The following is a 22,201-nucleotide window of genomic DNA, read 5'->3' as shown; positions in this document are numbered from 1 at the left end:
AAGTAAATAAATAATGCTTTTATATGAAGATCTTGTCTACATAATTATATATTTTTAAAAATATTAAATTAAAACCTATTATTTAAATGCATTATAAAATATTCTAAATAGAATATCTTATGACATATGAAGTTTTCTGCTTTATTTTGACTGTCATGACAACATAAACATCCGCTACAATGGTGGCATAAACAATGCCATGGTTGTCTTTGAATAAAATTCAACATTTATGTATTTTATTTAGTAACAATAAATTTTAAGGTATCGGTCATTTTTATAAATTATCTCCACATCGATCTAACTTGTTTTGGAAAACAAAGTAAATCATTAGTTAATAAAACATCTTTAAATTTAAATAATTAATTAATTACAAATAATTAGGGCCTACTGAACTTGATTTGGAAAACAAAGTAGATCATTAGTTAATAAAACATCTTTAAATTCAAATAATTAGCCCACGATCCTGAAGATTCAAGATAGTTCTATATATTTAATTATCACACATTAATATTATGCCAGTACGTTGAACATACATACTAGGCATTTTGATGAAAATTTCAAAAAAATTTTTTTAGAAAAAATGTATCAATAATAGCTAATTAGTAATTAGCTAACACACTGACGGTAAACTATGCCAGTTTTAGTTTAGCATATTGATCTAGAATCTAGATCTATTAACTTTTTGTGCAAAAGTCATTATTACTGAAAAAATTCCAGTCAGGTCAGCCTGTGGCACCCTCCACTGAAGGAGAAAATACTTGGCTAGTACTTGACCTGTGACCTTCATTAAAACATAATTTACCATAATTGGAACTTTATATTTCTGTGTTTTATTACTGTATTTGTACACATTCAGCATGTTATGCTTTTTAAATTGATAAAGAGTAAGTATACAAAAACCTTCACTTTCAGTTTAAAAAGTAATAAAAATTATCATCAATGAAGGAAGTGTAAACATTCTATTTTTATGTATGACATAACAAAAATAGTTATAAATCTAGCCAAATAATTGGATTCTTGCACTGCATACTTTTTCCCGCGCCTTGTTTTCACCAAAAAAGATTATAATAAAATGGCATTATTGAGGGGTGATCATTTACGCCAGGGGTTCCCAACCTTTTTTTACTCTAGAGCACATTCTAAAATATCGGTAGGGTGGCGGGCACCACCTATTTTAAATCGACAAACTCCGTCCATAACTTGTCATTTTCCCATAATTTATTTTCTTATTTTCTTATAGTCATAATGTATTAATAAATAATAAACAAAAATGTTTCAAAATAATAAAATTATTTGGCATTTTTTTCAAATTGCATACTCACAGAGAAATGTATTTACAAAACGTAAAGAAAGTAAACAAAACACATAAATACAATGAAAACATTTAATTAAAAAATATAATAAAGTCAATGTGATCTTTGGCATTGCATTTCATTGGTCATAGCAGGAGCGTAGCAAGGGGGGTGGGCGGGGGTGCGGACCGCACCGGGTGACACCATTTAGGGGGGTGACACCAAGGCAAAAAATAGCAAAATATATAGAGAAAAACTTGAGCGGGGGGTGCAAATCGAAAGTTTGAGGGGGGGGGTGTAAATCAAAAACTTGAGAGGGGGCGCAAATCGAAAGTTTGAGGGGGGGTGCAAATCGAAAATTTGAAAGTTTGTCCCCGGGAAGGGTCGCTACGCCTCGCCGGGTCAAACCCGACCTCGCTACGCGACTGGGTCAGAGCTTCATAATTAGGAGCGTATGACGATAATCCTGTTAGCAGACAATCATAAAGATGCTCATCGGTGAGTCGAGCTCTATATCTTGATTTTATTAAGTTCATGTTTGAAAACAATGATTCGCAAAGGGGGAAATGCTTTTTGCTCCATGTACACGCGGAAAACCCGAAGTGAGCCGATGATCGCCGAAGCAATCAGCGTTATGTGCCTTGTGATTTGGCGCCTTCGGCGTTTATCGGATCAGTTCGTGGCGTTCATTCCATTTGTTCACTTCGGGTTTTCTGCGTGTACAAGGTGTGATGTGCAAATGGCACTAGCCGTTCCAGGCTTGCGTAAATAGTGCAGTCTGGCTCGCCGCTAGACAAGTTGGGACAAGTATCGAACATATTTAATAAACCTAGGCAGTCAAAAAAAAAAAATTAAAACTGTAACAAATGAATAAAAATAAATCATATTTTAAAATAAAATGGAAAAAATTCTGTCTCTGTCGAATTGTGAGAGGCGTGCACGTACGAATCGTTCAGCGGGCGCCATGGCGCCCGCGGGCACAGGGTTGGGAACCCCTGATTTACGCGTAACACATCTCATAAACACAATAAATTATTACCAGTTAATTGTAATGTGTGTAAAATTAATGCTTTCATGTTTGGTATTCGCATAGGCTGGTTTGGTATCGAAGCAGTATTTTAGAGTTATTTGATTTGAAAGTGGAACAATGCATGGCTGTAGTGCCCAATATTGTGGGGCCAAACCCATCAAAAGCCTTCAAATGTTTGGCAGTCATTGTAAATTCATAACATTGATGTTTGGCATTTAATCATGAAAAAAAAAATAATTCAAATTTTGTTTTCTTGTTTGTGGCATGATGGTGAGCACATTTGCAGCAAAAAACCAAATCACATTCCCTAGATTTTTGCTTAGAGAAAAAAAAACTTTATTGTGGTGGAAAGATGAATAATAGCTGATTAAAACAGACATGCTATTTCACCTGATATTTATTCTATGTGAATTTTAAAAAGGTAATTGACAGTTGAAGAGCATTGTGAACCACTAACAAAACTGATGGATGATTATAAATTTAAAAATTACTTTATCATACATAATAAACCATAATATTTTTTATTATAAAAATCTAAACAAAAAAAAATAGCACTGATCTCTTGATCTACACCTCATTCCCCAGTCAGGATACATGCTTTTGTTTGTAACTGTAAAATATTATTCTCATTTGTATGGTAGCCAAATGGAAATAGCCTTATAGCCTTGGCCTTTGTTGAATGTTATTTTTGTCAAGAGACCTTCAGTCAAAGCCTTAGTGTCGGGAAAAAACTTTGTCTGAAGACAATATGTTAGGGGCCTATTCTTCTTCTTTAATTGTAATTTTGGAGATGTGGGTGGGATATTACTTTTCTTTCTGGATAATAAAATATTAAAAATAACAAATTCATTTTATTTGACTGTAGAAAAGGCACACAAAAACCACACAACTAAATATCCTTTAGCATTCTTTGTCAAAGCACAAAGTAATGCAAAAATTACAGACCAAAGTATTGCTAAAGAAGTCAAAAAACAATGTCTAGTTAGAACTTAAATAATTGGCTAAGATAGCAAACACATTTTAAATTCATTTCATTGTTAAATACAACTAAATAAATTTGGGGCCCTCACCGAACATGGTCTTATAGCACACCACAATACAACAGTGTAGATTATGCCTGTCATTCTAAAATTACTTGTAATTTATCAACATGTGAAAATTAATCCAATTAAAAGTTTTATCTAGAAATACCGGAGAAATTTTTGTTTTTCATGTTGAGTTTATTGACTACTGTCTTACTTTAATCATATTACCCTTTCAGATCAGTTAATCTGAATTGAGCCAGGATGTCTCGTATGGGGGGATTAACTAAACCTAGAGGTACAGACAAAAGTAAGCCTCCAACATCACAAACACCAACTGCCTCACATGACATTGTGCCAGGGAAATTCAATGAAAATGACTGGTATGCTTATTTACCTTCCTTCTGTTATTTATATATATATATATATATATATATATATATATATATATATATATATATATATATATATATATATATATATATATATATATATATATATATGACTAGCAGGTTTTTGCCTTATAGCTGCAGGTTTTGATTCTATTTGCACTGCTTGCAGGAACTACGTGCTTGAAAGAGATACAGCAGAAGACTTTGCTTTTGATTTGGTGGAGGAAATCATTTCAAAAACATTGTCTGTAATCTATGACAGACACATAGAGAGTCAGTTACTTCCCTTTACTATATCTCAAGCCAAAGAAGCCATTGTGGAAATAATAAAGGTAAATTTAATTTTGAGTAAACTTTTATATAGAACATGAAAAACCAAAGTTTTTTTACTAGCTAATCTTTATATAAATCGAATGAAAAGAGAAATATTCTTTAAAACATATACATATACAGTTTGATACGTATACAATGTTTTTCATGTGATCACAGTGGCAGTTCCTTACAAGAGATGAGGGGGAGGAAAATTTCCAATCAGATTCTAGTTGGCATCAGGATGAAGGTTTGTCTTGTCATTGATAGACTGGCTCTAGATAGACTGGCTCTAGATAGACTGGCTCTAGATAGACTGGCTCTAGATAGACTGGCTCTAGATAGACTGTGATAGACTGGCTCTAGATAGACTGGCTCTAGATAGACTGGCTCTAGATAGACTGGCTCTAGATAGACTGCATCTATAAATAAACTGTGATAGACTGGCTCTAGATAGACTGGCTCTAGATAGACTGGCTATAGATAGACTGGCTCTAGATAGACTGGTTCTAGATAAACTGTGATAGACTGACTCTAGATAGACTGGCTCTAGATAGACTGTGATAGACTGGCTTTAGATAGACTGGCTCTAGATAAACTGTGATAGACTGGCTCTAGATAGACTGGCTCTAGATAGACTGGCTCTAGATAAAATCTGATAGATTGGCTCTAGATAGACTGGCTCTAGATAGACTGTGATAGACTGGCTCTAGATAGACTGTGATAGACTGGCTCTAGATCAGAGTTTCTTCCAGGCATCTCTTCGGGGGGGACATAGGCCCCCCCGAAAAATTTTTACCGCCCCCCCCCCCCCCCGAACGAAATGAAATTCATATAATTTATATAGAAAATATATACTTTTAACAGTGTCCGCCCCCCCCCCCCCCCCCCGAAGAAAGTTTACCGCCCCCCCCCCCCCCCCCCCCCCGAAGATTTCAAGTGCCCCCCCCCGGAGAAAAAAGTCTGGAAGAAACACTGCTCTAGATAGACTGGCTCTAGATAAACTGTGATAGACTGGCTCTAGATAGACTGGCTCTAGATAAAATCTGATAGATTGGCTCTAGATAGACTGGCTCTAGATAGACTGGCTCTAGATAAAATCTGATAGATTGGCTCTAGATAGACTGGCTCTAGATAAACTGTGATAGACTGGCTTTAGATAGACTGGCTCTAGATAGATTGGCTCTAGATAGACTGGCTCTAGATAAAATCTGATAGATTGGCTCTAGATAGACTGATAGACTGGCTCTAGATAGACTGGCTCTAGATAGACTGGCTCTAGATAAACTGTGATAGACTGGCTCTAGATAGACTGGCTCTAGATAAAATCTGATAGATTGGCTCTAGATAGACTGATAGACTGGCTCTAGATAGACTGGCTCTAGATAGACTGGCTCTAGATGGCTTAATTTGTAGGGTGTGGGGAAATTGCGAGACGCGAAAAGCGAAATGGCGAGGCGGGAAAATGCGAGAAGGGCGCGAAAACGGTCGGTCACGTGACTTTTTTGTCTCGCATTTTACCACAACCCGATACTTACGCTGGGTGGTGATGAAATGCGAAGATTTCTGCGAAAAATTTACCGCACCCGATTTTTAGTGGTATTTGGTCCAGACTTCAAAGACGTTTCGTTTACATTGTTAAAACTTCCGATTTTTCCGTCGCTAGATATACTGATGATTTGTCAACTCCCCCATCTTTTGTGTCGACTTAGATTATCACCTTGTTCGAAACTGACGGAAATACCGCCGACGATAGATCAACTTCTGTCTTTTGTGTAGAACGCCGAGGCCGCCTGATTCACCGTCTTTGAAGATCGCCGTGCCCTGATCCGCTGCCGCCGCAAACATATTTTCTATTGTTGCATAGAAATTTTGTATTATAGCCGCCGCGCCGCCTACGATTTTTTTCTAGCTTTTTTTACCATATAAATCTAAGCTCAAGGAAATGCCTACATCATTTGGATTCAACTATTCTGGAGGTAAGAACTACTTACTGTGTGTTTTCTCTTCCAATGTTCCTTTACACTAATTTATATTAGATTTTATATCACGGTTGTGACTTTTCCGAATTTTCCCATAAATGTTATATTATTATTTATTAATTAATTGTATATATATATATATATATATATATATATATATATATATATATATATATATATATATATATATAATTTATTATTTATTATTTCCATAAATAAGTCAGAAAAAATAACCTCAAATTAAGTATGCGATTACTGCCCTATGTGAAGGTGAGGACTAGATTAACCCTCCCTTATGTGTTGCTTATTCCTAAGCTTTTATGAACTCTCAATGTCCCAGTTTTTTTTTCTCTTACTTACTGTTTGGGGTGCCAGTGTTGTTTGTGGGATGAAGGAGGAGAATGTGAAATGTTGTGAATGTGGATTGGAAGAAGTAGCAAAAGAAAAATGTATAAATGGGAGTCTAATGAACTGGGTTGGGTGTACTATGTGTGAAAGATGGTGTCACGAGGTGTGTTTGAGGACTGTTTCAGAAGATTTTGTTTGTAAATTTTGTTTGTAATTAAAATTACTTAATAAAAAAATAAATTGCACTTTTTAGAATTGATTATACTTTTACACAAAAATCCATAAATACATGTTGCAGAATATCTCTCCTGCTGACAAGATTATACCAATTCACAATGACACAGCTCACGTTTGTATAAACATGAGCGGACTAGATTTTTAAAATTAATGCCGACTGAGACGGGATTTTCCTCTCGCTAACGAGAGCGGGCGATGACAGTAGCACAGCAACGATGTTAGGATTTTTAAATAGATAGATCTAGATATAGATATATCTATCTTCTTAGTATCTATCTATAATAATAAAAATAATTTAAATAAATAACGATAATAATAAAATCTAGATAAAAAATAACAACATACAACACTCGTGTTAAAGGGTATGGCTAAATGCTTGTTTATTTTAAAACAAAACAAAAAATAATTTAAATAAATAAAGATAAAAAAAAGCATGAAATTTTTTTTTCGCAAAAAGTGTCTCGCTATTTCCCCTTAATTCCGCAGGTATGTCTCGCATTACGTTCTCGCATTTTCCCGCCTCGCCATTTCGCTTTTCGCGTCTCGCAATTTCCCCACACCCTAATTTGTATAGTTCCACCTCTGACACCATGATAGTGATTTTGTAAAAAACAGACAGATCTGCTACAGTAGCTAAGACATGCTGTTGCGTACAAAAATATATACATGAGCTCTAGTGTGAAAAATAAGAAAACATTCAAGCCACTTCCATGACTTATTTCCCTATTTTAAACAGTCAAATAGGGGTGTGGATAAGCTCCTTTTTTTCTAAAACCTGTTCAGGCCAGGAATCAGTATCCTATATTAGTATTTTGTGTTTGTATATATATATATATATATATATATATATATATATATATATATATATATATATATATATATATATATATATATATATATATATATATATATATATCTATTGTGGTTTGACCACACACACACACGTGCGCACACACCGTGACAAAAGTGCCAAAAATATTTCTCTCCCCAGAGCCAGAGCCAGCCAGCACTGACTGTTGGGCCCAAGGCTCCGTACCTAAAACTATCATCAGGCCCAAAACACCCATCATAGAGGTACAAGAAATTATCCCAGAGGAAGTAGAGTGAGTGTAATCTAAAAATGCTTTCTGAGATAAAGATTTAATCCAAAACAAACTTAAGCTGAAAAAAAATAATATATTTAAATTTATTTTATCCATCTATCATTGTAGGCAATCAGTGGCGTAGCAATCAAATATTATATTAAACTTATGTCAGGTACCCACAACTTAATGTCAGGTCCCCACAACTTAATGTCAGGTACCCACAACTTAATGTCAGGTACCCACAACTTAATGTCAGGTACCCACAACTTAATGTCAGGTACCCACAACTTAATGTCAGGTACCCACAACTTAATGTCAGGTACCCACACATCCCCACAACTTAATGTCAGGTCCCCACAACTTAATGTCAGGTACCCACAACTTAATGTCAGGTCCCCACAACTTAATGTCAGGTACCCACAACTTAATGTCAGGTCCCCACAACTTAATGTCAGGTCCCCACAACTTAATGTCAGGTACCCACAACTTAATGTCAGGTACCCACACATCCCCACAACTTAATGTCAGGTCCCCACAACTTAAAGCTTGTTGCTTAATGCTAGGCCCTCAACAACTGAAGAGAATCTTGTGGAAGCAGCCATAGAAGAAATGCCAGACTTTGTGTCTGAGACCCAGGAGCCAGTGGAACTAGGGCTGCCAGATGACCACAAGACTGACCAAGAGACGACGGAAACTCTTGAGGCCAAGGCCAAGGCCAAATTTCGTCCTTATCGTGGCAAGTTAAAAACACCAAAAATTGGCAATTTAACGGAGTCTTTGGATGAAACAGAGATGAAACTGTTCTACAATGAGCTCTCACAGACAAGTGATGGCCGAGACAAGCAGAGCACAGTGCTGACAATGCCAGCCTCATGCACGAGTCTTATCAAAGTAAGGACCTTCATGCTGGGGTGATAAACTTGTTAAGATCAGAGCTTTGTTCAGTAGGGGGAGGGGGGGCAGCAGGTCCATCACCTCGGTACATTTCCCCCCCCCCCCCCCCCTCCCCCGACAAAATAGAAAATATTTATAATTTTAATAGAAAATATAATTAAACCAGAGTCTGACCCCTGCCCAGGAAAGTGTGCCCCCCCCCCCCCCCCAATACAAGTTTCTAGAGCCCCATCACCTGAAAGAAACACTGGTAAGGAATTTCTTGTACAGTGTGTGGGGCAAAGGTTGAGAGACAGATGACCCCATTCTTTATCTAATGCCCTGGTAGCTTCCCCTTGTATTCTACAGGGTGCATCCATTGTTTCTGGAGGCAGAATGTAGCCATATGGAGCCATATTAATTAGTTTGGCTCCTGAGGCAGAATGGAGCCATATGAATGACCAATATGAATGACATATTTTATTTGGAATTGTTGCAGTTTCAAAATGGCCGCCCACCTGGCAACAAAGAGGTTATGTATGATGACATGGGCAATGTGATTGGTGTGATCAAGTTGGACCCAGACAAACTACCCACCCACAAGTAAGGCTCTGACTGATTCTTCTAGATTGGTATTACATGTCAACACCTTATGGGCTTGTCATAGCCTGCTTTCCTATTTCATTTGCTTTCATAGCATCTGTCCAACCAAGAACAAACTACAAGGTAAAAGACGAGTTGTTTGATTCTGGAGTTTTCTCTCCTAGAAGGGTTGCTGTCCGTCCGTCCTTCTGATCAGAGGTGTATACGTCAAGAAAATATTAAATACACGCACATTGCTGAAACATATTAATATATATATGTAAAATATATAAATATATAAAATATTTTGCTTTAAAACACTATCAGTAACTGGTAAAGACGATTATCCTCACCCTCCCTCCCCACTCCCACCCCTCCCGCGAGGGGCAGAAATTATCTGGCAGAAATTGTTATTACCTCCCCTTTTTAAAATCTAAATTATCTGCCCCTACCCGTAATAGCCAACCCGGCTCCTCGATTATAAACATTCGGGGTGAACCACAGCTCACCTGACAGGTAGGGATGAGGGTGGTGGCTAAGCTGCGTGGTGTCTTCTATGGTCCCCATGAAGAGAATTATATATATAGAAGGTGTGGGTTAGATCACTGAGTGTATTGCTTAGACAACTCTTTACTGGTAATTCCAATTGGCGACAGTTTTACTATCCACCGTGTTTTTATATTGTTTTCACTAAATTACCATTAGCACTAGCAGCCTATTTAATATGTGATGTAGTTATTATTCAGGGGTTGTCTAATGCTTACTAATATCTATTTAAAATTATCAATGTTTTTTCCTGGTTTATTTTGTCAGAGTGAATATCAAATACACAGTGGTTGATCCGTTGACTGAATCTTCTGCTAAACTTGATCTCAACAGGAAGGGAAAATCAATGAGCAAAATTCGAAGGATACGCTCAAAAACTTTTTCAAAGGATGTTATGTTAAAAGGTAGTAACTTTCTTAATCAGCTGGGGAACACAAGCCCACATAAAGGTAGAAAACTTGACTGTTGTGAATGGACCTAAGTGTATGGAATGAGTTTGAGAGTATGTGTGTAGTTGAATGGAGTTAATATAGTTGTGGATGGCTTGAGAGTATGTGTGTAGTTGAATAGAGTTAATATAGTTGTGGATGGTTTGAGAGTATGTGTGTAGCGGTATTAATAAAAGATTATGAATGCATGAATAAATAAGGATGTGACGTAAGAGAGAATGTTTTCGTTGTTAGGAAGATAGTTGAGAGTTAGTCTTGGTCTTGTCGTCGTCTTGTGAGGATGTCTAGAAGTCGTCGTCCCGTCTATCGTCTATGTAGCTGTGGGTATTATATGTAATAAAATATGGAAACATCGTAGCGTCGTTCAGTGTTCTCTTTTTGGATCGTCGTCATCTATTGTTCGTAACGTTCAGCATCGACCCGTACCGAAACCACTTCGCAACATATGGTGGAAGCAGCGGTTTGCTGAACTTATCTGTCGCACAGTACGTTCCCGTCTACACCTGCCGTAATGTCATCTCATCTGTGGCCAGCAGTATGCCTACATCTAGATTCGCCCGTTATCTACAGCAGTACGTCGTAATCATCAGTATCAACGGTTGTTTAATTTGATCGGGACTCAGTTGTGTACCAGACCCTGACCTTGGACCGTGATGAATGGACTTTTCGACGCGTGATGTGGCCTGCTCGATTCGTCGTCGTTTGCTGGAGACGGACTTCTGGTTGACCGGCGCGATATCCAGCGACTATATCGGGTCTCTCATCGCCCATTGATTCCCGTCAAGGTTAGAACTACAGATGTGACCGTTTTCATCTTTGGTTCGTGCTGAGCAGTAGTCCAAAGGCCGGCATTTATTTGATGTCCACAGTTGTTTATTTTGACGTCATCGCCACTCGTCCCCGACCCTCTACAATGACCGTGCTGTTTTAGTCATGATGAATCCATCGTTTATGCAGATTTTCTTCATGACTGATGATTAATTTTCGGGTTTCTTCCTACATCGTCAACTGTTCGTTGGAAGAGTTTACGTCATCACCCTCGTCTAACCCACATCGTCGTGATCGGCTGAATTGTTTGGCATACATGTTTTGATGACGTCCCTGACCTTCATCATGTCAAATTTCTTAGTGGTTGACCTTATCGACAGTGCAGACGAGAATTTTCTTCGTTTGTTCAACCCAGTATTGGTCGAGATGAATTCCCGAACTACAAGAACTATATTATCTGCCTGGATTCTCGAAGTACAAGTCGACGTCAATCTGCGTCACCAATCCAGTGTGTGTGACTGACTTGGACTATACCGGCATGTGTACTACAAGTCATCGCCTGCACCTGATGTGGCCTATGGAGTGTGGGATCTGGAGTTGTTATGAAGACCTGACGTCTGGGATTGTTTAAGTTGAGTACACCTCTTCCATTTTTTTTAGATACTAAGATCTAATACAATTTTTTTGTTGTTCATTTTTAGTAATATTTGTTTAGGCCCTACTGGATATAAATTTTTTCCCCAACATCATTGATCTAGATCTAGAATCCAGTTACCAGTGTCATAGTTCACACTAATTGTGTAACATTTCATTTGCCCTGTAATTTAGAATCTAGTTTTATTTAATATTTAGAAGCAAATCATGTAATAATTAGGACAACTAGACACTATCTACCATCTATATAAAAATCGGTCTAGATCTGGTGAATTCTAGTGTAAGATAATGACAACCAGTTACTGGTTCACTAATGATTAGTTTCAACAATACCTGTTAATTAATATTGGGAGATCTATATGGTTTTACTCTCTCCAAATACCATCATGGAGATAGAGTACTGTATTTTGTCATTATGTATATAATTTTGGTGGTAGTTATACTGTTTACTATACTTTAAATTTAAATGTATAATTAACTTGCCTTATGTTAATTACAATTAACCATTCTCATTTAGGGAAGCGCCTTAGAGAGGGCGTTATTGAAATATATAGCGTTAGGTTCCCTTTTTGTGGATAGTCTTAATATGTATTAACTATATGGAATTTGTTACTTTGTTAGTGTTAGGTTTAGGGACTCTTTGGTGTATTACATACGATATCAATTGAGGATATATTTTCTGATTTGGTTGTTGGACCCAGTATTTTCCCTGTTTCCCGTGTAGAGTAGTTGATTTTATTGTCGTAGTCACCCATTCATGCTGGATGCTGTCTGGTTGATACGTAACTTAGTTATATGATGGATAGTGATTATGGTTATTTGGATCTCGATGGTTTGCCGAGATATTTTGTTTGTCCCGGGGTCATGGAAAATTGTCCTCCGTTAGATATTATATTTCTATACTAGAGATATAGCAATATCGTGGTATTTTAGGTACAATGTGCTAAATTATTATATCCTAAGAGGTTTGATTTTCTTGGTTGGATAATGAACCCATTAGATTAGTGTTTTTTTTTTTTTTTTTGGAGATAATTGATCTTCGCTAGATAATGATTTTGTTTTGCGAGACTGAGGATGCAGTCCGCGTTATTTTTTGGTATCTCGAGGTTGTGCCGAGTACCTGGTTGTTGTGTTTGGGGGTTCACGGGAAATACTCCTCTATGTGATATTGTATTGGCTTATTGGAAGTGTTGATGGTTCTAATTTAGTTCATTGGTGTACTCCATTGTATGGATTGACTATAATATCTTTAGGTGGTAATTGGTTTAAATATGGAGTGCTGGTATTTGCTTGAACCGTTGATTTCCTGATTGTTGGATAGTAGTTTTTATGATGATTAGGGAACTATTGAGTTATATAATATATGGCCAAATCGTATTGATTGTAAATATTAGTTGTGATTTAATTTTCACATTTTTAGAAGCTATGCGACTTTGCTATTTGGTAGTAATATTATATTTTAAGGACAGGAAGAGGTGCTCAACAATATTATTTTAAATTAGAAGTTATTGTATAGTTTAGGTACATGTTGGTCCTGGATTATTTTTTTTATAGCTTGTGTTGATGTCCAGAGACAAGAAACCAGATGCAAAAGATGATGTGATGATGTGTGGACAAGGTGTTGGTTGGGACCAAGAGATGTATGTGTTCAAGTGACTGACGACGTTGATGATTTATCATAGACCTCAGAACATTGTATTTGTTGCATGTTTAGCATATTGTATAGATGCATGTCTTATGAAGTTGAAGCTGAAAATAGTTTGATAGTTCTGGTATGTATTTTCAGCTGAAGAAAGGAGAGGGGTATGTTGTGAATGGACCTAAGTGTATGGAATGAGTTTGAGAGTATGTGTGTAGTTGAATGGAGTTAATATAGTTGTGGATGGCTTGAGAGTATGTGTGTAGTTGAATAGAGTTAATATAGTTGTGGATGGTTTGAGAGTATGTGTGTAGCGGTATTAATAAAAGATTATGAATGCATGAATAAATAAGGATGTGACGTAAGAGAGAATGTTTTCGTTGTTAGGAAGATAGTTGAGAGTTAGTCTTGGTCTTGTCGTCGTCTTGTGAGGATGTCTAGAAGTCGTCGTCCCGTCTATCGTCTATGTAGCTGTGGGTATTATATGTAATAAAATATGGAAACATCGTAGCGTCGTTCAGTGTTCTCTTTTTGGATCGTCGTCATCTATTGTTCGTAACGTTCAGCATCGACCCGTACCGAAACCACTTCGCAACATTGACTTCAACTCAAAAGTTATTTTTGTTGTTTCAGAAGCCAAATCTAAACTTGTCACGCTGTCGCAGTCAGCAAATATCTCATCCCTACCCCCTTCTCTGGTAAGTTCAATATCTCATCACTACCTTCTCTGGTAAGTTCAATATCTCATCACTACCTTCTCTGGTAAGTTCAGTATCTCATCACTACCTTCTCTGGTAAGTTCAGTATCTCATCACTACCCCCTTCTCTGGTAAGTTCAGTATCTCATCACTACCCCCTTCTCTGGTAATTTCAGTATCTTATCACTACCTTCTCCTGTAATAAGTTCTGTCTTAAAATGACATGTTTGTTGTGTATCTAGTGTCACCATGGGTAGTAAGGTCAGTGTAAAAAAAAAAAAAAAGCTACTGAGGTCAATTTTCTTGGGGAGCTTGATCAAAGGGCAATTCTCACCATCTAGGTACCTGCCATGTTATGAGAGAGTGAATGTAACCGTACTTTGGACAGATTTAGTCATTTATTAATTGTTAGGATTTTCGCCCTCTGCCCTATAACTGATTTGTGCCCGTTTCATGTTTATTATTAGTTGGGGCAGAGATTTCTAGGGCCATGGGGCAGAGGGTGCCATGTGCCTCCCAGATGGGGCAGAGGGTGCCATGTGCCTCCCAGATGGGGCAGAGGGTGCCATGTGCCTCCCAGATGGGGCAGAGGGTGCCATGTGCCTCCCAGATGGGGCAGAGGGTGCCATGTGCCTCCCAGATGGGGCAGAGGGTGCCATGTGCCTCCCAGATGGGGCAGAGGGTGCCATGTGCCTCCCATCCGACCAATGCTGTGTTTGCATAAGATTCTACTTCCAGGGCTGACTAAATCTTCTTTGCTTAGAATTAGCCTGACAGGTCCAGGGTTGAGGGCATCATGGCTCCCCTTTTAGCTCTTTGGAGATCTGCCTTACATTTTTGGCAAGGACCTTTAGCCTTTGTGGATCCCTCCACATAGTGCTGACCACACTATCTCTTCATATGCCGAGGTCAGAGAAACAAGTGAACTCTAATTCACTTGCCCCATAGACCATCAGGTTTGAAAGGAAAACTTACACTCCCTCCACTATGTACAAGGGGGCAGCAGGTCCTGGTTTTCTGCCACCCCAGGTATTTGATTGACCTAGTTTTGTGCCACCCCAGGTATTTGATTGACCTAGTTTTGTACCACCCCAGGTATTTGATTGACCTAGTTTTGTGCCACCCCAGGTATTTGATTGACCTAGTTTTGTACCCCCCAGGTATTTGACCTAGTTTTGTACCACCCCAGGTATTTGATTGACCTAGTTTTGTGCTACCCCAGGTATTTGATTGACCTAGTTTTGTACCACCCCAGGTATTTGACCTAGTTTTGTACCACCCCAGGTATTTGATTACCTGGTGCCTACCATATCTGGTGTGCATTCCATTATCTGCCGCCAGAGCATGGAAGATCACCTGACATAAGCTGGCAGTATATTTCCTGATTACTGGAAGTTTACATTTGTATTTTTATTACTCTCTGTTTGGTTAAAGCGACAGGGAAATTCCGAGTTGACTTCCAAATCTTCAATAGAAGAAATTACACAGCCAGTGGTAAACTTGTTCCTAATTTACTCAACTTGAAGTTTGTTTTTTCATTTTGTTTTAATTCATCACTTTCATTGTGTTTTTTGGCTTCTTTTTGTGTGTTTTAGTGCCACAATACCTACATGCATAACTGTAAAGACTAGTTGCAAGTTTAATCAGAAAAAAATAATTTCTGTTAAAAATGGTTTGTAAAGATTAGTTTGTAAAACTAGTTTTGATCTGATCTCAGATTGAAGAGATGGAAGTTTGTAAAACTAGTTTTGATCTGATCTCAGATTGAAGAGATGGAAGTTTGTAAAACTAGTTTTGATCTGATCTCAGATTGAAGAGATGGAAGTTTGTAAAACTAGTTTTGATCTGATCTCAGATATGGAAGTTTGTAAAAATAGTTTTGATCTCAGAGATGGAAGTTTGTAAAACTAGTTTTGATATCAGATTGAAGAGATGGAAGTTTGTAAAACTAGTTTTGATCTGATCTCAGATTGAAGAGATGGAAGTGGCTCGAGGCGTCATCATCAGAGAGGGCAGTCGTGTCAAGAAAGGACCTGGGCTGGTAGGTCTTTGCTTTTACTTTATTGTCTCAATAAAGCTTTGGTAAATACAGCAGCTTAGGCTTTATTCTGTCGTTGTATTTGTGTATTGTTTGATCTTGTTTATTCTGTGATTGTTGTATTTGTGTATTGTTTGATCTTGTTTATTCTGTGATTGTTGTATTTGTGTATTGTTTGATCTTGTTTATTCTGTGATTGTTGTATTTGTGTATTGTTTGATCTTGTTTATTCTGTGATTGTTGTATTTGTGTATTGTTTAATCTTGTTTATTCTGTGATTGTTGTATTTGTGTATTGTTTAATCTTGTTTATTCTGTGATTGTTGTATTTGTGTATTGTTTAATCTTGTTTATTCTGTGATTGTTGTATTTGTGTATTGTTTAATCTTGTTTATTCTGTGATTGTTGTATTTGTGTATTGTTTAATCTTGTTTATTCTGTGATTGTTGTATTTGTGTATTATTTGATCTTGTTTATTCTGTGATTGTTGTATTTGTGTATTGTTTGATTTTGTTTATTGTGATTGTTGTATTTGTGTATTGTTTGATCTTGTTTATTCTGTCGTTGTATTTGTGTATTGTTTGATCTTGTTTATTCTGTGATTGTTTTATTTGTGTATTGTTTGATCTTGTTTATTCTGTGATTGTTGTATTTGTGTATTGTTTAATCTTGTTTATTCTGTGATTGTTGTATTTGTGTATTGTTTAATCTTGTTTATTCTGTGATTGTTGTATTTGTGTATTGTTTAATCTTGTTTATTCTGTGATTGTTTTATTTGTGTATTGTTTGATCTTGTTTATTCTGTGATTGTTGTATTTGTGTATTGTTTAATCTTGTTTATTCTGTGATTGTTGTATTTGTGTATTGTTTAATCTTGTTTATTCTGTGATTGTTGTATTTGTGTATTGTTTGATCTTGTTTATTCTGTGATTGTTGTATTTGTGTATTGTTTCATCTTGTTTATTCTGTGATTGTTGTATTTGTGTATTGTTTGATCTTGTTTATTCTGTGATTGTGATCAATTCTTTCAGTACTATAGAAAGCTTGATATGCTGGAAGAGAATTTCAAGGGGATGCAACCCATCAGTCTGCGAGCAGGGAATCCTGGGATAACTGTCAATGATTTGCTGGACAGAACCACGCCCATTCTCCGCCCCCTGGGTGACATCTCCCCTCTGCCTCCTATAGTCCCCCACCCACCCCTTAAGCGTCCACAATTTACAGTCTAACCTCCAGGTGTCATGTACATCCAGTGCTAAGGTATGATTCTGCTCACATATAATAAGTGCTAAGGTATGATTCTGGTCACATAGAATATTAATTTTTAAAATAGAGCATCTTTTTCTTTAATATTTTAAAAAATAGAAATACATTTTTCTATCATGTTAATAAAAGAAATAGAATTAATTTCCGTTATAATAATTTAAATAAAGTGGAAGTGGTCTCCCCTCAACTTTCTCGAATATTCTAAATAACAAGGGATGGCAACTTGAGATATAGACATGCTTTTTAATCTACTTACTTAAACTTTTTAATATAGAATAGAATCTCGTAGAAAAAATGAATTGGGCACCAACTGAACTGCAAACAATATGAGTATAATAGTGCGGAACATTATTACTTGATAAATTCATACGTGTTTATTGAGAAATTAGAAATAGCGTAAAGTACTACTTCCAGTCCCTGGTATCAAAATTTGATGAAAAACAAAGAAATATATTTTTTACTTATATGTGTGAAATTTCACCTATCTGAAATAGTACTCAAGTTATAGGCTTTTGAAAAATTGAAAAAGAATAAGTTCCACTTCCGGTTACCGGAAATCGCTGAAACAGACACACAAACAGGCAAAATTAAGTTTTTCCAACTCAGTGAAGTGTATAACGCCGAGATTTATTAAAAATTTAGATTTGGATTTTTTAATTATTTTTTTTGCACAATTACAATACATCCTCTATACCCTGTATACAAGAAAGTAAAAAAAAAATTAATTTTTCTCTTAAATAACTTTAAAAAAACTAAAACTTTTCTGTCATATTAATTAAAACAAGTTAATAAAAAGTCTAGTGACAATTTAAGCGCAATTTCCTTAATTAATTTTTTGTGACCGAACGAAAGGATATTTTTGAAAACTTTCTTCTGCAATATTGTTCTAACTTATGCAGGAATCGATTGGTAAATGTTTCAAGTCGCTATATGGTCTGGTTGCCGAGATATGGGCCAAAAACTGCATTTTTTTGAGGTTTTTTGGCTTTTCCGGGAAATCCAGGAAGGAATTCCGGGAATTTTTTTGGCCCACAATCATCCTCGGAACTGGCTTAACATATTTGCTTTGGAACTAGTCCTCGATATTGAGGAGGAGATACGACTTAAAGCTGCGGACACACATCCATCCATCACCAGAAATGACGAGTTAATAATCTCAATTGTCCAGTATGGAAATTGCGCTAAAAAATAGAAATAAATTGTTTTTTTGTATGACAAAAAAAAGAAATATTAAACTTTTCTGTCATATTAATTTTAAAAATGGAAATAATTAATTTGTCATATTAATTAAAAGAAATAGAAATAAATTGTTCTGTTATAATACTAAAAAAAAAGTAATAATAAACTTTTCTTTGATTTTATTTTTAAAATGGAAATAATTAATTTCTCTGTCATATTAATAAAAAAAAACAGAATTAATGTTGCTGTCACATTAATACAAAAAAGTAACAAAATCCAATTTTTAAAAATTCTAGCTGCCCTCCTCATCATTTGGCTGCAGCTAAGAACAGTTGTGTGCCCTCACATTGGATGCTGGCTTTAAACAACGTACTGAAAAAGAACAAGTAGCCTATGCTTGAAACAAATGTTGAGATATGTGCTAAGATCGGATGTTTGTAATTATTTAAAATGTTGAGATGTGTGCTAAGATCGGATGTTTGTAATTATTTAAAATGTTGAGATGTGTGCTAAGATCGGATGTTTGTAATTATTTAAAATGTTGAGATGTGTGCTAAGATCGGATGTTTGTAATTATTTAAAATGTTGAGATGTGTGCTAAGATTGGATATCTGTAATTACTTGTTTTTTACCAAAAGGTTGAGACGAGCTCAGATTGGATATTTGTAATATTTTGGTTCTAAATATATGTTGTGCTCCTATATTGTCCAATTTTAAAAAATTGGATAGAAAATGTTGTGTCATTCTATCAATGAAGACTAAAATCTAAAGTTGTTTAGAGAACTCAATGACCAAGCCATGTGACTTAGCTAGTCCCAAAAATAATGTGACAGTCAATAAAACATGGCTGAGGTGAAACAAAATGGTTTTTAATATGGACTTGAATAAAACAAGTGTCCAGCTAAAAAAAAAGTATCATTTGAATTATTTATGATTGAAGGTTAGAATTATTTATGATTGAAAGTTGGAATGGTGAATGATTTAAGGTTAGAATGATTTATGATTGAAGGTTAGAATGGTGAATGATTGAAGGTTAGAATGATTTATGATTGAAGGTTAGAATTATTTATGATTGAAAGTTAGAATGATTTATGATTGAAGGTTAGAATGATTTATGATTGAAGGTTAGAATGGTGAATGATTGAAGGTTAGAATGGTGAATGATTGAAGGTTAGAATGATTTGTCCACTGTACTGTCATGTTTAGATCACCTCATCGTACTTGCAGTTCAAATCTGAGTGAAACTCAACTGTTTCAATTAAGCTCTGCTCTAAGGATGGTGTAACACACTGATGCTAAAGGCTTGAATCACCTCACAGTGCTTCACATTTTAGGAATTGTGCCACAGCTACATAGTGATAGTGATAGTTAATAATAGTTATTTAATAAGTTATCAAACACTTTTGAAATAGGGCATATGCCAATGAGAAAGATAAATTTTAATACAGTGACAAAGATATCATTTAAGACAGAGAAATGAGAAAGGATGATCTTGAAGACAGAGAAATGAGAAAGATGATCTTGAAGACAGAGAAATGGGAGAGATGACCTTTAACTTTAAGACAGAAAACGACATTCTCAAAAAACATACCAGGAAGACGAAATGAAAAAAGTGATTGGCCGCTTCCGGTCGATTGAGCTACAAATACAAATTTTCTACATTCACTTTCCTGGGGAAAAAACTTAACCTCGTATTTTTAAAAGCCACTTGAAAAATACATTTCCTCCTTGGGGGTCGAAGATCACAGTTCATAAGTTTTTATTTGTTACATGAAGATATTCTCAAGTGTGAGCTAATGGAATTATACCATTTTTTTTTTTTGCTCTCCAGGGGAAAAAATAAATACCATTACATTTGATTAATCCTAATTTAAATAATGTCAGTAAACGTCGACTTACCGCTAATCTTGTACCAGAAACTGTCTAACCTGTCTCGCTTGTTGGGTCTTAGGGGTCATCCTTAAAATGATGTCACACCTCAGCCTGCACCCCCCCCCCCCTCAAAATTGCAGATGAATTTTTTCTTAAAAGACAATGTTTTTTCTGAACTCTGTCAACATAGAGCATGTTAATCAATTCCTATTACTATTTATTAAAACAGTTTTCTAAAACGCGAAATAACGTCTAAAATTCGTTTTCTAACATTGCTTTTTTATGATGCAAAAGTGTGACGTCGCACCATCTGAACCCCCCCTCCCCCTTATCAAACACCGTCACAAAATTACGGAGTCCCCTCTCCCACCCCCCAACGAGTGTGACGTCATTTATGGACGACCCTTTATCACCCTGTAACCATCCGATCCTACACTAGTCTGTAACCAATCGGCAATCTAACAGTCAATGTATGCAATGTTGTCTAGTCAATGTATACAATGTTGTCTAGTCAATGTATGCAATGTTGTCTAGTCAATGTATACTATGTTGTCTAGTCAATGTATATATATATATATATTATATATACACATATATATATAATGGTATATATATATATATATATATATATATATATATATATATATACTAGCTGCATCCCGTGCTCCGCCACGGTAAATCTTTTTTAAATGTACCAACAGAACAAAACTAAACACAACACAAACGAACGCAAAAAAAACCAAAAAAAAAACGAACAAACAAACACAACACTCATAACATAAACACAATTTAAATGCAATCATAAAGGCATATTGCTCACAGTCTAGCCCGTAGCGCCAAATCGCGCCCTTTCCGGTGATTTGCACCCCCCTCAAACTTTCGATTTGCACCCCTTCCCCCCCCCCCCCCCCCGCCGTAAAACTTTCGATTTCCACCACCACCCCCCTCGCAAATTTTTTCCAACCCACTTTGGCGCCCCCTAAGGTCGGCACCCGGGGACATATGCCCCCCCCCCTTCGCTACGCCTCTCCTATAAAACCCGAAAGATAGAATAATAATTAGAAAACAGTATAAATAATAGGCAGTATCTATAATATATACAATATTTCACTTTATCCATTCACGCATTTTTTTTCCAGTACTTTAAATTTTAAAAATTTACAAAAGAGTTTCATAACTAAAACCATTGCGCACCTAATGAACGTGATGACGCGCCTATAATAGTGCTGAATAGTTGATTAAAAATTATAAGTAATAAATAGTATGGCCTACATTCAGTGAATAAAATAAATAAAAGATTGCCTTTTATCAATCCATGCTAATTATAATTTTCTAACAATAATTTCCTCTTACACATCCGAATAATTTGCATTCACGTTTTGCTAATTATATTATTGCAACACTAATTCCTTCTATGACGAACGTATATTTGCATTCACATTTTTTATTAGCGTGAGTTTAATGTATTTTTAAATTACCTCCTTTGTCAAAATTAGAAAAGAGTTAAATTAATTTGATTTTTCTACCCTGCTGTTATTATGTTATTAAAATGTATCCACTTTTTCTGGGAGCCTAAACGACAATGATATTTGACATTAATCTTTTTAATACGTTTTAGCAGTTTGCGTGTATTTAATATTTTCTTGACGTTATGCGAAAGAGTAAAAACCGTGGCAATTATAAAATAGCTCTATGCCGCTATATAAACAAACCCTACTCTAATACTTATAATAAGACACTGCGGTGCACTGAAAAGCACTGCGTGGTGCGAAGGTTTACTTTTATGGTTCCAAAAGCTATAGCGATGACGGAAGGAAGGACTGACACACTACCAGCAGCGTTATATTATAGATATATATATATATATATATATATATATATATATATATATATATATATATATATATATATATATATATATAGGGGTGTGAGTCCATGGGG

At 36.0% G+C, this 22,201-nt stretch overlaps 1 protein-coding gene and 1 long non-coding RNA gene across 5 annotated transcripts; one reads left to right on the top strand and one right to left on the bottom strand.

Moving 5' to 3' along the window:
• The first annotated feature begins 156 nt into the window (after positions 1-156).
• On the top strand, positions 157-19,291 carry LOC131951721 (uncharacterized). Of its 3 annotated transcripts, none has more exons than XM_059314081.1 (13): positions 157-261; positions 3,584-3,727; positions 3,906-4,068; positions 4,226-4,295; positions 7,604-7,715; positions 8,261-8,588; positions 9,070-9,173; positions 9,966-10,102; positions 13,842-13,906; positions 15,341-15,400; positions 15,876-15,947; positions 16,975-17,203; positions 18,685-19,291. In XM_059314081.1, exons 2-12 carry the CDS (start codon positions 3,609-3,611, stop codon positions 17,170-17,172), a joined length of 1,428 nt encoding a protein of 475 aa, XP_059170064.1. In that variant the 5' UTR covers positions 157-261; positions 3,584-3,608; the 3' UTR covers positions 17,173-17,203; positions 18,685-19,291. The 3 variants fall into 3 exon arrangements, with proteins under 3 accessions (XP_059170064.1, XP_059170063.1, XP_059170066.1); XM_059314080.1 differs by having other exon boundaries at positions 164-319; XM_059314083.1 differs by lacking the exon at positions 15,341-15,400 and having other exon boundaries at positions 164-319.
• Positions 17,804-20,212, bottom strand: LOC131951726 (uncharacterized). Of its 2 annotated transcripts, none has more exons than XR_009388436.1 (3): positions 19,980-20,212; positions 19,600-19,736; positions 17,804-18,760 (listed from the first exon to the last, which is right to left on the bottom strand). It is a non-coding gene; the product is annotated as an uncharacterized LOC131951726 (long non-coding RNA). The 2 variants fall into 2 exon arrangements; XR_009388437.1 differs by lacking the exon at positions 19,980-20,212 and adding an exon at positions 19,938-19,975.
• Positions 20,213-22,201: the final 1,989 nt, after the last annotated feature.

The sequence above is a fragment of the Physella acuta genome, unplaced genomic scaffold (assembly GCF_028476545.2).
Source record: "Physella acuta isolate Inbredline_101_S28 unplaced genomic scaffold, ASM2847654v3 ptg000824l, whole genome shotgun sequence".
Lineage (NCBI taxonomy): Eukaryota > Metazoa > Mollusca > Gastropoda > Physidae > Physella > Physella acuta.
This window is presented reverse-complemented; position numbering and strand designations above follow the sequence as displayed.